This window comes from Calonectris borealis, chromosome 6 (assembly GCF_964195595.1).
Source record: "Calonectris borealis chromosome 6, bCalBor7.hap1.2, whole genome shotgun sequence".
Classification (NCBI taxonomy): domain Eukaryota; kingdom Metazoa; phylum Chordata; class Aves; order Procellariiformes; family Procellariidae; genus Calonectris; species Calonectris borealis.
The window spans coordinates 22,990,859-23,006,591 of NC_134317.1; the positions used below are offsets into that span (position 1 = coordinate 22,990,859).

The 15,733-nt window shown below is 38.7% G+C and overlaps 1 protein-coding gene across 1 annotated transcript in view; it reads left to right on the top strand.

The window, feature by feature from the left end:
* MYO3B (myosin IIIB) overlaps positions 1–15,733 on the top strand; it is a 188,341-nt gene that overhangs the window by 109,552 nt on the left and 63,056 nt on the right. Inside the window, exons 24-27 of the mRNA XM_075153187.1 lie at positions 1,547–1,752; positions 11,962–12,073; positions 13,006–13,168; positions 13,877–13,957. Of these exons, the coding sequence (XP_075009288.1) occupies positions 1,547–1,752; positions 11,962–12,073; positions 13,006–13,168; positions 13,877–13,957 (562 nt within the window). The remainder of the gene's footprint in view (positions 1–1,546; positions 1,753–11,961; positions 12,074–13,005; positions 13,169–13,876; positions 13,958–15,733) is intronic.

The window sequence follows — 15,733 nt, forward strand, 5'->3', positions numbered from 1 at the left end:
GAACGGAGTTAAATCCAGTTGGCGGCCGGTCACGAGCGGTGTTCCCTAGGTCTCAGTACTGGGGCCGGTCTTGTTCAACATCTTTATCAACGATCCGGATGAGGGGATCGAGTGCTCTCTCAGTAAGTTTCCAGACGACACCAAGCTGGGCGGGAGTGTTGATCTCCTCGAGGGTAGGAAGGCTCTGCAGAGGGACCTGGACAGGCTGGATCGATGGGCCAAGGCCAACTGTATGAGGTTCAACAAGGCCAAGTGCCGGGTCCTGCACTTCGGCCACAACAACCCCATGCAACGCTACAGGCTTGGGGAAGAGTGGCTGGAAAGCTGCCTGGAGGAAAAGGACCTGGGGGTGCTGGTTGACAGCCAGCTGAACATGAGCCAGCAGTGTGCCCAGGTGGCCAAGAAGGCCAACAGCATCCTGGCCTGTATTAGAAACAGTGTGGCCAGCAGGACTAGGGAGGTGATCGTGCCCCTGTACTCGGCACTGGTGAGGCCGTACCTCGAATACTGTGTTCAGTTTTGGGCCCCTCACTACAAGAAGGACATGGAGGTGCTGGAGCGTGTCCAGAGAAGGGCAACGAAGCTGGTGAAGGGCCTGGAGCACAAGTCTGATGAGGAGCGGCCGAGGGAACTGGGACTGTTTAGCCTGGAGAAGAGGAGGCTGAGGGGAGACCTCATTGTGCTCTACAACTACCTGAAAGGAGGTTGTAGCGAGGTGGGTGTTGGTCTCTTCTCCCAAGTAACAAGCGATAGGACAAGAGGAAATGGCCTCAAGTTGCGCCAAGGGAGGTTTAGATTGGACATTAGGAAAAATTTCTTTACTGAAAGAGCGGTCAGGCCTTGGAACAGGCTGCCCAGGGAAGTGGTGGAGTCACCATCCCTGGAAGTATTTAAAAGACGTGTAGATGAGGCGCTTAGGGACATGGTGTAGCGGGCATGGTGTGTTGGGTTGATGGTTGGACACGATGATCTTAGAGGTCTTTTCCAACCTTAATGATTCTATGATTCTATATCCTGAAAACTGGATTAAACAGAGATGTGCCTGAAATGGTACAGATACATCTAGTGTTCTCTTTGGGCAGAGGACTGAACTGATGACTTCTTGCAGCCCTTCCCCCATGATTTTCTGTGAATTTCCGTGATTGTTTGTTTCACAGTAAAGCTTGTGCTTCTGTTGGGGATTTTGATTGGTCAAATGTGCTTACAGTAGAATTATAGTTAGGACATTTTTCAATTTTTTTTTTTTTTTTTAATATGGGCCTTCTTCAACTACAGAAATGTGGTATAAGGAGAGACGAAGAGAAAAGTGTAAGAAGTAAGAAATAAGAACTAGAATAATAATTTTTTTTTTGCAATTGAAAACTTTTAATATGTTCTGGGTTTTAGCCAAAAGCTTAAAGTTTAATAACATGTCGATGCAGATTAACATTACAGATTAAAATATAATCAAGCATTACATACTGTTTACAAATACATATCTCCTGCTTGAGTAGTTGCATTGAAGTTTTTTGTCAAGTGTGTGCATCTTTTTTATTTTCCTCACTAGTATTCCCTCATGGATCTTTTATCCAAAATGGTTGTTGGACAGCCTCACTTTATCCGCTGCATTAAACCTAACGATGATCGAGAAGCACTGACGTTTTCTCATGAGAGAGTTCTACTGCAGCTACGATACACTGGAATTCTGGAAACTGTCAAAATACGTCAAAAAGGGTATTCTCATCGCATCCTTTTTGAAGAGTTTGTGAAAAGGTAAGACTTCTATAATATGGCTGTTGTTTTAAAACTCCATTCAATAAAATGTATTCTATGTTTAAGTACAGAAAGTTCTACAAACATTGGTTTGTACATGTATGGTCTGATTCTCTAATGAGAGCAGTGACTATCAGATATACAAGAGATATCTGAGTTCTTACGGAGAAAAGTCAATGTGAGACCAGCAGTGAGCACTTAGTATTTAGTAGCAAGCCCATCCCCATGGCTCCCTCAGTAAAGGCAACAAGTGGAAATTATGCATCATGCTCAGATAATACAAGGATTTGGAAGGTCAGTGACCTTCAGCCATCGTATGAAGAATGTGCACATGCTTGAGAATGAACTGATACAAAAGCTTTAGATTTAGAAGTATTCCTCATAATAGCCTCGTAGTCATTTATCTTGGAGATATCATGAATTATAACCAGAACTCTGTTCACCAGAACCCTTGTCATGGCTACTATTACTGGCTTTAATACTGTTCTCAATCTCAAAATGTTATAAATTTGATTCAGGAAATGCTATTGTCTTTATGATGACAATATGTTTATATGATCATTATGGTTTCCTCTAGATTTAAAGTATGTTTTTGTGTAGAATTTACTGTTTTCCAGTCTGTAGGATTGATTATAATGGAGCAGAAGCAGTACCGATAAGCAACCAACTACTCAACAGTAGGAACAAGTAGTGAAAGGCTAAATCAAGCATTTAGTGGTATTTTCTGAACTGAAGGTTGCTCATCCAGACAATACAGAGTTAATGAATCTACTGAAAGCAAGTCATTCATATGATGCTAGAGGGAAGAACCTGATTATGTTTTTGAGAAAGAAGAGACATAAACAGTTTCACAGGCCTTTCTAAAACCCAGAGATTGGGTAAATTTATGTGTGTAAATCAGTCATTTGGGCTGGAAATCTGGGGTCCTTGCATTGAGAGATGTTGAATGATAAACCATAGCTTAATCAATTCATTCTGAAAAATTATGACATTTTCTGCTTTATAATATATTAGTATGCCAAATGAATACGTAATAGGAAAATACTAGAGACATATATCCCAGGAAGGATAACTAACGTGTTCATTTGTCCATCAAAGCAATTTAATTTTCAGACATGATCTCCCCCAACTTTTTTTTGTGTTACATGACTAATTTTAATAAGGTCACATATTCTAAAGTAGGTTTAACAAAGGAAGAGATTAATTTTTGTGATCACTAACACATCTTTGCAAGATCCTGAAGGGGCTGAAGGCAGAATTATTAACTTTAACTTTTATCCAATTTACACATAAGTGAACTAAGATTAACTCCACTGAAATTAGTGTAAATTGAGGAGAAATTAGGCTCCTCTTATCAGTAGATTCTTTTCATTCAAAAGTGCACTGAATTTGAGTACAACCTTGAAAAGTAATGGTAATAAAAGCAGCGCTCACTGTAGCTTTCCATTCCTGCAGATGAGGGCAAGTTGTGTTTAACATCTTGTCAGATACTCCCCAAGTTTTTAGTCCAACTTGATGTAATTCTTTCAGGAAAGAAAGTCAACAGGACAAGGGAAGTGGTGGGGGGAAGATTTAGCAATTTGCCCAACAGCATAGAAGACTCCGTGAGTTCAGAATATAAATGGGGGGCAGGAGAGGGAATGTTCTTGCTCAGGAGAGGGAAGGTTCATGCTTTATTTTTAAACAAATTCTATTCTGTTTTACTCTTGAAAAAAAAATGAACAATGCTTTAAAAAGCTATCAATGGAACAAGAAACATTTTTCTTCGACTTACAATCGTGAGTAGTCAAGTGTTTTTAGGAACTAAGTAGTTGAATACATAAAAATGTTTGAGAAAACAGGTCAAATGCTAAACAGATTGGCACTTCTTTGTTCATAATCAAAAAGACATTAGGCAAGTATGAACAAGAGTTTCAAAATGTCAGTAAATGTGAGGATATCAAAGATTTTCTAAGCCAGCAAGTTAATTGGTATTTTGATCCTTTTGAGCAACTGAACAAAATGGATGAGCCAGCAATTTTTCTCCCTTGATGTTATTAAACAAATAGGTGTGCTTCTTATCTGCCTGTTCAATAATGCTGTTTTGTAAACTCTTAGCAGGAAATATGAGGACAAAACAATCAAAGGCAGGGAACAGAACCATTCAGGGTTTATCAGGTGGGAGGTAAACAAAAGATAAAGCTCTGTCTAATGTTACTCTTTACTGTCTTCTGTTTTCATGTAGAACAGATTATTTCAGTCTTGCAAACCTGGAGGTAGTTTATTGGGTTAAAAAACAGATGGTGAGGAGAGGACTTAATTGTAACTCATTCACACAATGTTTCTTCAGCCAAGTATACAACCATCTGTTTTATGTATATAAATATACATATTCTTTTACTTAAAGTAGGAAAATGTAATCTGCAGCCCCTGTAAACACTGTGGACCTGTCAAGTCTTAGGCACTTCATCTCCATTGGCCTTGTCTCGCACCCCATGCCATCATGTGTCTGTCTTAAGTGTTTGCTGTGAAGCAGCATGGCCCCTTTCTCAGGCTGGAATCCCAGGTTTCAAACACAGGTTATTAACCTGATCAGGCAACCAGGTGTGCCTGGCTTGTGGGGCCGCATAGTGACCATGCACCGCACAGCAGCTAAGGGAGGTGTGTGCTTTCTAGTGGGGACCTGCGCTGAAAGTGCCACTGGATGGGATGCTCCTTGCTATATCCAAGTGCCCAGGCCCCTGGAGCTTCACATGACATGATGTGGTATGCAGGTGTGTCCTCACCACATATCCCCCAGCTGTATATACGTTTTATGTAATGTGGCATTATCGTGAATGAGTGGTTTAGAGGCTGCTCAAAGAATCACTGTTGAAGGTATTAACAGAAAGTGATTTTAATAGAAATTTATAAGAGCGCAACTTAACAGAGTTCAATGGCAAGGTTCACTCTATCACTTACTACAAGGAAGAAGCATACAAAGGAAAAGAGTATAGGAAGCTGAAAAGCCCTTGACTAGGGGGATTTAGCAACACCACGTAGCGACAACTAAAACATCAGTGTGTTATCAACATTATTCTCATACTAAATCCAAAACAGCACTGTATCAGCTCCTAGGAAGAAAATTAACTCTATCCCAGCCAAAATCAAGCTATCGTGTTAGAATTGAGTTGGAATGATTTATACAGAGGCTGAGGACGAAAAGGTCAAGGAAGACCCTCCGGTTGAGTCACGAGGTTAAGAGAAGACCCGGCTGGATCCAATCTTAATCTCAGACTTGGACAACGGTTTATGTCTAATACAAAAAGGGTAAGAAGACCCTCCCGTTGAGTCAGAAAGTTCAGAGTAGAGCCGGCTGGATCAACCCCTAGTCCCAGACTTGGTCAATGGTATATGTCTAAGGGATTATATGTGTTTAGCAGCAATCTAAGGTTCATTCACAATCCTAAGATAGATCATAAGATTTTAGCAGACTATATTTGCTAGCAGGTACTTCCATCAATTCACACACACGCACACAGATACAAAGATAGATAAATATACAAAGATATACCTGTTGAAAAGCCTCCTTGAATTCAGTGAAATACTCACATCAAATGTCTTGGCATTTCTCAAAAGGGTTGAGCCTCGAGGAGCGTTGCAGCCCAGGCCCCGTGCCAGTCAGTGATGGTCCTCCGAATATCACAAACTCGAAAGTTTGCAAACTCTGAGGAGCATTCCACTCAGAGGGAGATGCTGGGCGCAGCCTGCTGTGGTCCAGGAGAGCTCAAAGGGTCTCACTTGGGACCGCTGTTTATAGGGTTGCAAGATGATTGACTTTAGTCATCCATCAAAACTCTGAAGGTTTCGGTAACAATAGTATCGTTCCACTTGAGCTACAACTCAGATAAGGGTATCGGGGGATGACAATTATCCCCGCTCTCGTCCTCCATTTGGGCCAGGCAGCAGAAGTTTCTGGTACGATTGGTGCATTCCCTAACCTCAGCTGCAGAAGAGTTCCTGATATGGTAAAGGGACGCTTCACCGCCTGACTCATTACACCAAGATCAAGGTTTAACAGGAGTTTCTGTGATCGTGGAGCAGCCCAGGAGGTGTGGGGGGATGCACTACCACAGGCATGTACTGTACCATGGGTTGAAAGATAAGGGGCTTGAGAGTCTAATGGTGCTAAATGCTGTCATGCTTGAAGTGCCTCATAAGCACGTGGGAATGTGTTGAGAAGTTTTGTACAAGTTTTATTTAAGGATTGTCTTTTTTGTTCTTCTCTACCCATTTAAGTTGTGCATTAAAGTTGTTTGTACTGCATTAGGATGCAGGATAGACTTTTCCTATAAGCGCCACCTACGCCACAGTAGCCAGATGATGTTACTCAGATCATAGGCTCATGGCAATACCAGTGCTATTACCGTAACAGTGATCCCAGTGAGGCTGGTTCTGCATTTTCAATCTCACAGTGGAAATTTGCATAAGGTCAGTGTTGGTACACCTGGTACACAGAGTCTCTAAAGCATCAGTGTTACATTTCTCATGACCATATAAAGCCTCATTGACCTTAATGAGTCACATTCTGCGTTGAGTGGAGCTAGGAATAAAAACTGGTCAAATATTGCAAAATCCTATAAAACATGGTACCTCACTACATGCTTTCTTCTAACCCCAGTGGCGATAGACTTGTTTCTTATTCAAAATCAGGGAAGCACTGAATTAAATTAGAAATCAACAGGTTTGCTAAAGAGAAAAGAAATGCATGCTTTTAAAACAAAATTGTAACAGACCCCGTATTTTTATTTTACTATTGTTTATGGAAATGTTTGTTATTTGTTTCAGTGACTTTAAGATTTCACCAGATCTGTATAATGTTCCTGTACACTTTAAATATGGTGAACTACTGTACCTTCCACATATACTTTCTAGACTCTTGTCATTCACAGAACACTGGTAAACGGTTGCAGGATAGAGAAGATAGGAAAACTCTAGAAGTTAAAAGTGCTAACCCCTTATGAATTGTGTATGCAGAATGGACCAAATTATGCTTTTCTGACAGTATTTCTTTGATTCTATGTTTATCTGATGATTTACAACCTAAGTGTTAGGTATCTGTTACTGAATTTCAAGAGCGTCTTAGATGATTTTTCATTTACATTTTTTCATTCATACTCTCAGTATAGAGTCAAATGTAATTAGTTTTCTGAATTCAGATGTGAAAGTTTCCGGAAGAGGTGAGATACAACCAACACAAATTAGGAGTTTTTGAAATTTATTTAATGGCTCTTTCAGTGCTAAAAACATGTGGTTTTTTTTAAACTTTCCAGCTCCAGGGCTGAGAAGGAACAAATGTCTTTTGGAATGTTGAGAATCTCCCTACTATTGCTGGGGGTCTGGCTAGAAAGGGATTTTGCCCTCTTGCACCTCATGCTTTTCATTATCCATTCTCTACTTCAGGCCAGTATATTTTAGTACAAAGATTTGTTTTAAAGAGAAAAAGGGTTAATCATTACTTTTTTGAGTTAATTGTGTAGAATTCGTGCTGCCTTTAAGTCTGGAATGTGAAGGGAACTTTAGTAAGAGACACTGGTATAGTAGTTAATTGTGCTGTTTAAATGCTATTTATTGAACCGTTCCACAGTTCACCCTTTAAGGAGGGGAGAGAAATTGAACCATTTGTTTACAATCAGTTTATCTAATCTAAAACCACCAACACTAAAATGTCTTGGCCATAATTAGATAGTTAATGCATGGCATCATTCTGAAGTTTTCCATATCTTAGCATATTTGGATGTCTTTAACGTTTAACCTTAACTCTGCATGTCTTAGCTTTGCAGCTGTTGATCTGGGGATAAATTCAACTTTTAAAAAATGCTGGCTTATCCTTAATGACTACTAAGTACAGTTAATCCCATTTTAATGTATGTTTTGTCTGGAACACTATTCATGTCCATGAAGGATAGTTTGTAGTGCAGTGTAAGAACCACTAGTTAAGAAATACATAATTGCAGAGTTTCATCAGCTCTGAGAAATTAGTTCTTCTGAGGGGAAATTACTTTCCTCTTACTTAGTCTTACTGCTACTGAGAATGTGATTAGTCAAGTACTTTTAGGAAACAGGTAGATTAATATGTGTCAGGTGTAGGAAATTTTCAAGCAGGATGTATAACCCAAGAAAATAATGTATTTTTGCATAAATATGTGCATGTTTATGAAACAACACATGAAGGACCATAAACTTTATTTTTAAAAACAGAAATTAAAGTATTGGCTTAACATAGAAGATCACTGAAGTATTCCAGACTACTGCATTTTCGGCTGGAATAACAAATGCAAATATGGAAATAAAAAAGTAGAGTTGTGAAGTTTTCATCTTATCTGGAAGCAAATGTGATTTCTAGCTCTACTTTTCTGAAATTAAGTATCTGGTTTCTTCTCTTAGTGAAATGTTGTAATTAGAGATCACTCTGTGATCTCTGTACAGTAGATTTACATAAATATGATAGACATTAAATTAGGCCAATAAATCAAAATGAACAGTTGTAGTTGCATATACCCCAAAGTTCTGGGTGCATTCCCAGACGTTTTCTCTACCATTTCACCATGTACATTATTTGCACACTTATACCAGATATATTAAGGTGAAACATTTTATCTTCCTCCAAAATATTCTATATGGTCCATTGCTGTACAAAGATTTTAGATTATGTAAAATAATTGGGTGACCCTATGTGGCACATGCTGTGCTGCCATACAGTTATCCTGGGCACATCAGGTCAAACTACTTGTGCATCTGTAGTTATGTGATTCAGACATGAAAACAGGCACCAGATAGAAAACAAAGTGTTTGCTTAAAAAAAAAAACATGGATTTGAGCTTTGGAACACTAATCTATGTGCAAAATGCAAACTCCAAAAGCAGTTCTGGAGGAGAAATAATAAAAAAAAAATTTCCAGTCTCATATTGCTAGACCTTATTTCTGATGACTAGAGTCATTTCTGCCTTATTTTTGATGACATAACTGAAAAGGAACAGGAAGACCTGATGCTGAAAATCTGACATCCCAGTGTGTTTAACCAGTTACAGGAGTCTTCTGTGCAGTGGTTGGATCAATCAAAACATTTGGAAAAACACCATTTAGGGGAATTTTTTATGAAATGTTGGGAGACAGTATGTTTACATACAGAAACTGAAGTTATTCCCAAGGTTTGTAAAGTTACTGTCATTCTGAATAGCTTGCTTTCTTAGAAGACCGAAAAATTTAAATTTATAAAACCATTGTTAAAACAGGACTTGATAAGAAAAATGGGTATTGTTTTATTTATGTTTTTTTTTCTGAGTACCAAAAGCAACTACATTCTAGATCATGAAAGAGAGCTAATGGAGAGGATACTACATTTGAAAGATATTGCAGTTTGGCATAAACAAAACAGTATAGTCATGCATGTAAATTGCATAGTTCAAAAATAATTTTTAGTCAGGTATTTGTCACAAATAAGAAGTCAACTTCTCAGTAATTAGAATGTCATTGATAAGATAGTAAGATTCAAAAATTATGAGATCCCCCTTGACTGTTTTATTGCATCAGTGCTGTAAAAACTGTTCTGTGCTTTTAAAATTCCCAACTACAACATGCCTTAAAATGTGTGTGAACAATGAGAAAACTGATATTATTGCTCACTTGATTCATTCCTTCCTTTTAAGGAAAGGAACTGCTTAAGTTACATACATGTGTAAATAACATGGCTATCTGAAATGGCTTTTGAAGCAAACAGCAATTTACTATTAGTGCAACTTCCCTGATGTATCTGTCAAGAATCTGTTGAAATTGTTAAATCTGAGTTTTATTAGCGCAACTTATAATACTGTTTGTCTTGTGAAAACTGGCACCATTAAGTTCAGTAATAAGATGGTGGAAATGTACTTTTCTTCTTTCAAATACACCATGTTTCTCCATACCTACTAAATGGCATGACTCTTAGTATTTTTAAAGACTTGACTAAAGAATTTGCAATATCATGTTACTGAGAAAGTCACTGTGTTAAAAATAACTCAGTAATACATAATCTCCTACCATTATTCAGAGTGGGCAGTGTCTCCAGTTGGTGAATATCTATGTCTCTGGTCCAGGACTGATTCCAGTGCTTCTGCCTTCAGACATCATTTTGTTCGCTTTTGATCTTTATTGACTATTTTAGTGGTTCTTTTTTCTTTCTTGTGACAACTGGAGCTAGTATCTAGAGAGTAACTGGAATTAATATTTGAAAATCACATTCTCCTGATTAAAAAAAAAAAAGTCTTGCGCTATTCCATTCTTTGTAATTGCTTCTCCATATTTTCTTCAATATGAGGTGGGATATTTTCTTGCCTCTATGTGGCTACAGAGGAATCTGTCTTTGAGGTTCACTGGTCGGATTCTTCTCTTTATGTTTTAAAGAACATCTGATGGCTCTTCCCCATGCTAATAATTAGGAGAATGGTTTGCTCAACCTGCCAGTTCCTCTCAAACACAACGTAAATAGAGTAGCACCTGTAGAAGTATAACTCATTAAAGACCAAGACAACACATGGCAGTTCATAAATGAGAGCTGAGGTGGCAGTTGCTACCATCTAACAGTGTACTTGTGCTAAAATAACCTTAAATTTGTAAACTAACTGGCATATGTTCTTGCTGTTACTTAACGTAACTATTTGCAGGTAGAGTTACTTAAATACTATAAAACCATTCTTCATTAATGCATGGTGGCTTTACAGGTAGGGATTGGTCCATTCATTCTTAATTCAGTTCAAACATGTTTGTATCCCTTTTTCATTAATTATTTGCACAATAATGTTACTTCACATAATTGTTGGGGACTGTTCTTTGCAAGGGAATATGGACAAAAGAAAAGTCAATGTTGTTTACTATGGGCCTGCTTCAAAGGCCACTAAAATTGATCATAATCGTTCCAATTAATTGTTTATCCCAATCAAACAGAAAAAAGACATCATGGCTAATGACTTACAAACCTAATCATAACCACAGAAATCCTTGAGAGTAAAGAAAATTATTACATTCATATGAGGAGTAATTCACTTGTTTTTTTTTTTAAATAGCTGCTAGTTCTGTTTAACCATCAGCACTGAGAAAATCCTTGCCGATATGATAGCAATACCAATTGTTTTAATTATGCACATATATTACCTCTTCTGGAGGTGTGAAACACAGGTGGATATTCATGGAGTCTAAGCATCTTGCTGTCTGTAAATTGAGATTGAGATGAGAGTTGTTTTTACTGTAAACTAATCTTTATTCTTCACACACAGTGGCAGCCTTTCAGCTTCAATAATCAGTCAGTATCACTGTATCACTGTACTGCCTACCCTCCTAGTGCCAGCCTTTATCTTCACCGATTGAGAATCATCAGTCTTTCTATTAGGCATACTGAAAATGGGATGCTCCCCTGAGTTCCATTGATGGGAGTGATCTTATTACAAGCTCAGGAGCCTTGGACTTCTTATGTGGATTTATGCTTCTCAAAGAATGTCAAGGCCATTTATATTTCTTTGTGAAAAATGACCAATACCAGTAGCTAAAATATTGAAAGATTCTGAAATGCCTTTTTTGGCATTTCTCATAAGAAACAGGCATCAGGTCATGAATAACTTACTTTTGGTGCTTTTCTCTTTCTTTGGTGCTAGTATGTGATTTTTCTCCCACTCAGAAATCTGTAAAGGTCCATTGAACACCTCAGGGAGCACCTGCTTATTCAACAGAACTTGCAGACTTGCAGTGAGATGTAACTGTGCCAAAGTATGTTATGCAGTTCTGTAGATGGCATGCTTATTTTAGAGATGTTATGCAAAAGGTTTTATTTTTGTCTTCCTTTCTATTACTCTGATTTCTAGCATTTTTCCGTCTCCTCCCTATCATTCATTCACTCGTTTGCCTGAAAAATTCAGAGCAACTTTGGGTGTTTCCTAAGTTGCACTGGTTTGTGAAAGACCTTTATAGACGATTACACCTACTGGGGATTTCTAGAATGCAGCAGATTCTTGTCACCACTATGGTACCACTTATTTTCCTATGTCATGTATATGCTCAAATGTGCATTCATGACAGCTGTGTCATGATTTACGAAGAGGACTGAGTATAAGGGAGAATTTGGCCTATGAGTTCTAGAGATGCAGCTCTGAGCTAAAGAAGAGTAGTGAAAGTACATATTGATTGTTAAGTCAATTCTTTCTTTGTCATTTGGTTTTGCAGGTATTATTACCTTGCATTCAAGGCACACGAGACTCCGCTTGGTAGCAGAGAAAACTGTCTTGCCATTTTGGAGAAATCTAAACTAGACAACTGGATTCTTGGGAAAACCAAGGTAGAGAGTGCTAACATTTTCTCAAGGATAGTATCCTTTTAGCAAAACATGTCTAATAGTGGTTTGAAAAGTACTGCATGAATGAAAAAAAGAGCAAGGAATTTGCTCCAGTTAGCCTTCCAGGTTATGGAGGTGCCCTCCCAAGCTAGCTGAGTTAGTGCTGCAAGAGAAGGGGTGCATTAGGTACCTCCCCAAAATGCATTCTGCACGTGGCTGCCATGATAAGGACAGTACATCTGTCAGTACCTGCTCTGGTAGTGCCTCACTGAAGTTCCTCCTGCTCTTAATCATGGCATGACTGAAACTTCACACTCTGGCCCATCCTGCGAGCCTGGTTAGTACATTATCCATTTGTGGCGTTTCAGGTGAAATCCTTCTGGCTCTGTCAAGAGCCTTTCTTCATGGTTTAAAATGGAGTGGATAACTTCTGTAAAAAGGATGTTATACAGTATCTTGAGTTGTTTTACAGTGCACAAAGGAAAAACAAGGAGAATTTTCCTGCTCAAGACCCAGATAAAGTGTATGTAAGCACCCATAGGATTTGCCTCCTGAAGCAGAATGCTGTTAGACAATATTATGTCTAAAAACAAATTCAACCCAGGATTTCTCTTCCCACTGTCAAGAAAGGCTATATTTCAAAATTGTTGATACCTGAAAATATCCTCCTGGCCAATTTACTTTGTAAAGGGGGTAAATATGTGGTTTATTTTGCAATAGGGTGATTATAATCAGTGCAATAATGAAATTCCACAAGCACACTGAGAGCAAGTATTTGATTCACAAGATTGCTCTTATATCAGCAACCAGTATTTTACCAGTTTTCTCAGCAACAATGTCCTAAAATAGGCTCTCATAAGACTAATGAAAAGGCAGAATGCAAGAGGTTATTTACTGCCTGCATGTAATACTGATTTTTTTTTGTTCCATTTCAGGTTTTTCTAAAGTATTACCATATAGAGCAGTTAAATTTGTTCCTGCGAGAAGTTATAGGGAGGGTGGTGGTCATGCAAGCCTATATCAAGGGATGGCTTGGAGCAAGGAGGTACAAGAAAGTCAAAGAGAAAAGAGAAAATAGTGCTGCTACCATACAGTCAGGTAAGTGTTCGCATTCCCTATTTCATTGAGTGTCTTTGCATTTCAAGCTGTGAAATTGCATATACATTATTTATTCATTCGTCATAGTTTATTATGAAATCAAAATAACCGGAGGTGCTTTTCTCTCCAGCTATTGATGCAAATATTATTGATTTACTTCTAAGGTGTCATCTTAGTATGTGGTAATGTCTTTATTTAAATATTTTGGTATTTTGGATGTGATGCCTGTGCACAAAATGAAAATATTGTTAGGTATGTTTACACTAGCGTGCAGCACATAAATGAAATGCAGTAGCGTGCCCTCCCCCCCTCCACGTATACCAGAATTCCAGATAACATACGTCGTGGGGTGGGCCTGAGAGGTTGATTATCAGTAATTTAGCAGGCTTCCTTATATCGAATTTAGGGAGCTGTGTGAGGAGGGGAGTTCTTGTGCTGACATGATCATGCACCTTTGCCTTTTGGGTTAGGACATCAGTAAGCACATGGTGACAATTAAAATTTGGACGAGTGAAGCAGTGTTTGAAGTTGTGGGGATGTGAATACTGCAGTCGTGAACCCAGAGTTCAACATCTGGGTGGGTGGGGAAGGGTATTGGGGGTGGTTATGGCAGGAGGGATGAAAGTTTCAGCACATCTCTGACTCTGTAGACTCTGTAGCACTTCCTTAAATAAATGTAATTTCCAGCACATGGTTTTATATTTTTAGCCTGGAGAGGATATGAAGCTCGCAGGAAGTACAAGGAAATAAGGAACAGAAGAACTGATGCCGCTATACATATTCAAGCAGGTAATTAAAACATTATTTCAATTGCCAACACCTATTTTGCTGTGGGTAATTTCATGTGTCAGTGTTTATGGCCAAGAGAAATACATACAGTCCAAACAAAAGCTATCAAAAACATTACTTCTGATGGTTTGTTCTTCAGTATCAAATGATATCAGTGACAGGTATCAGGCACTTTGGGCTTTTTGTAAGTACTTCTCTGGAAACAAAACATACTGATTAAAAGCTGTTGAGTTAATTGTTAAGATTCTTCTAAGCACAGTCAGTATGATTCAACTATATGTAGCGCTGCTATGAAGCACTGGATTGATTTGACTAAAAGTGTGGATGGGAGGCACTGGACATGCACTTCTGCCTTTATGTCAAGCCCTGATCTTGGCAGATTGCCAGGTTTTTGTTTTGACTGCTTGCTGGGTTTGCCAGCTTTGGCCAATCTTTTGACTCTCTGCCAGACTCCTATGCAGCCATATCACTATGAATTTGAATAAACTTTAAAGAGATTATTGGAGGAACAGGCCCATAGGGCTGTGTAGGTCTCTGGTAGAGATCAGGGTACCATATGGCGCAGGAATCTAAGAACCGGTGCCGTGAACTCAATGGTGTTTTCAGATGCTGCCAATATGAAGCAGCCTCCATATGATGCAGTGCAATACACCTTCTCGGTCCAACCCCAGGTTGAAAGATCAAAAATGCATTGTAGCAAATGTGTTTACAGATAACCAAGGTACCACCTTTATTCTACTAGCTTCCTGTGCTATAATTCCTTAAGCTTTGTCACCTCTCTATTCTGTGTCATATAGTCTAAAGTCAATCTGAAAAAGATGTGTTCTAAATATTCTTCTACTTTCTCAAGCCATTTGCAGTAAATTAATTTGTTTGTCTTTTGTCTAAGTTTGCTACTCTGAAATTAAGCATCGCTGTGGCTTTTAGCAGAAAACAGAATACCAGTCTAGTTACAGAAAGGAACAGAGTATTGTTAAGATAAAATAATAATTTATAGCTTTGCATGCATAGTATTATGTAGAATCATGAACTATAGCTCTAGGGTCAAATGCAGAATATTCTATTAAATGGAGAACTGTTAAGGAGAAATTTTTTCTCCCATTATAAAAAGCACTGAAGGACTGCATAAGCACTCTCCCTTTCTTCCTCTCCTTTGTGTTGTCATTTTCTATTCTTTTCATGATAGCATAGAGAGTACATCTTAAAGTACCTTCTGCAACTATTTTCTGCAGTACTTGCTATGTTTACTCTTGGCCATACTTGGACTTTGATTTCCTGAGTTACAACAGCCTTTTGCGTTAAAAAGGGAAGTGAAACAGTTGACCCATCACTGTCCCACTATTACCAGTTCCTTAAGATGAGAGTTATCTCAGGTTCAGTAGGAAGCTGGTGTGTAGCAGTATCACTTGGAGACTGCAGGGGACATTCTGCCTTAGAGTTTTATCCAGCCAGATTTCTTAGGTGTGTAGATGCATGCTCATTACTAGCTCTTTAGAGAAAGCAACTGATCTATTCTGCTGTTTGCACACGTGGGAGAGATTCAGAGCTGTATTCCTTCCTGCCACGTCTTAGATGCTGCATTGAACATGGCAGAGCAGAGGCAGTGGGAGTGTACACATACCCTTGAATTTGGGCACTTCTGTTGAGCCCTCTGGACCGAATGCTAGAGGAATGCTGTTAGCACTCTTCCCACCAACACACACACTTGTCTTCCTTTGTAACCTGGCCCTTGACAGTTTCAGTGATCAGTCTGGGTGAATAAGCATTAGGACTATA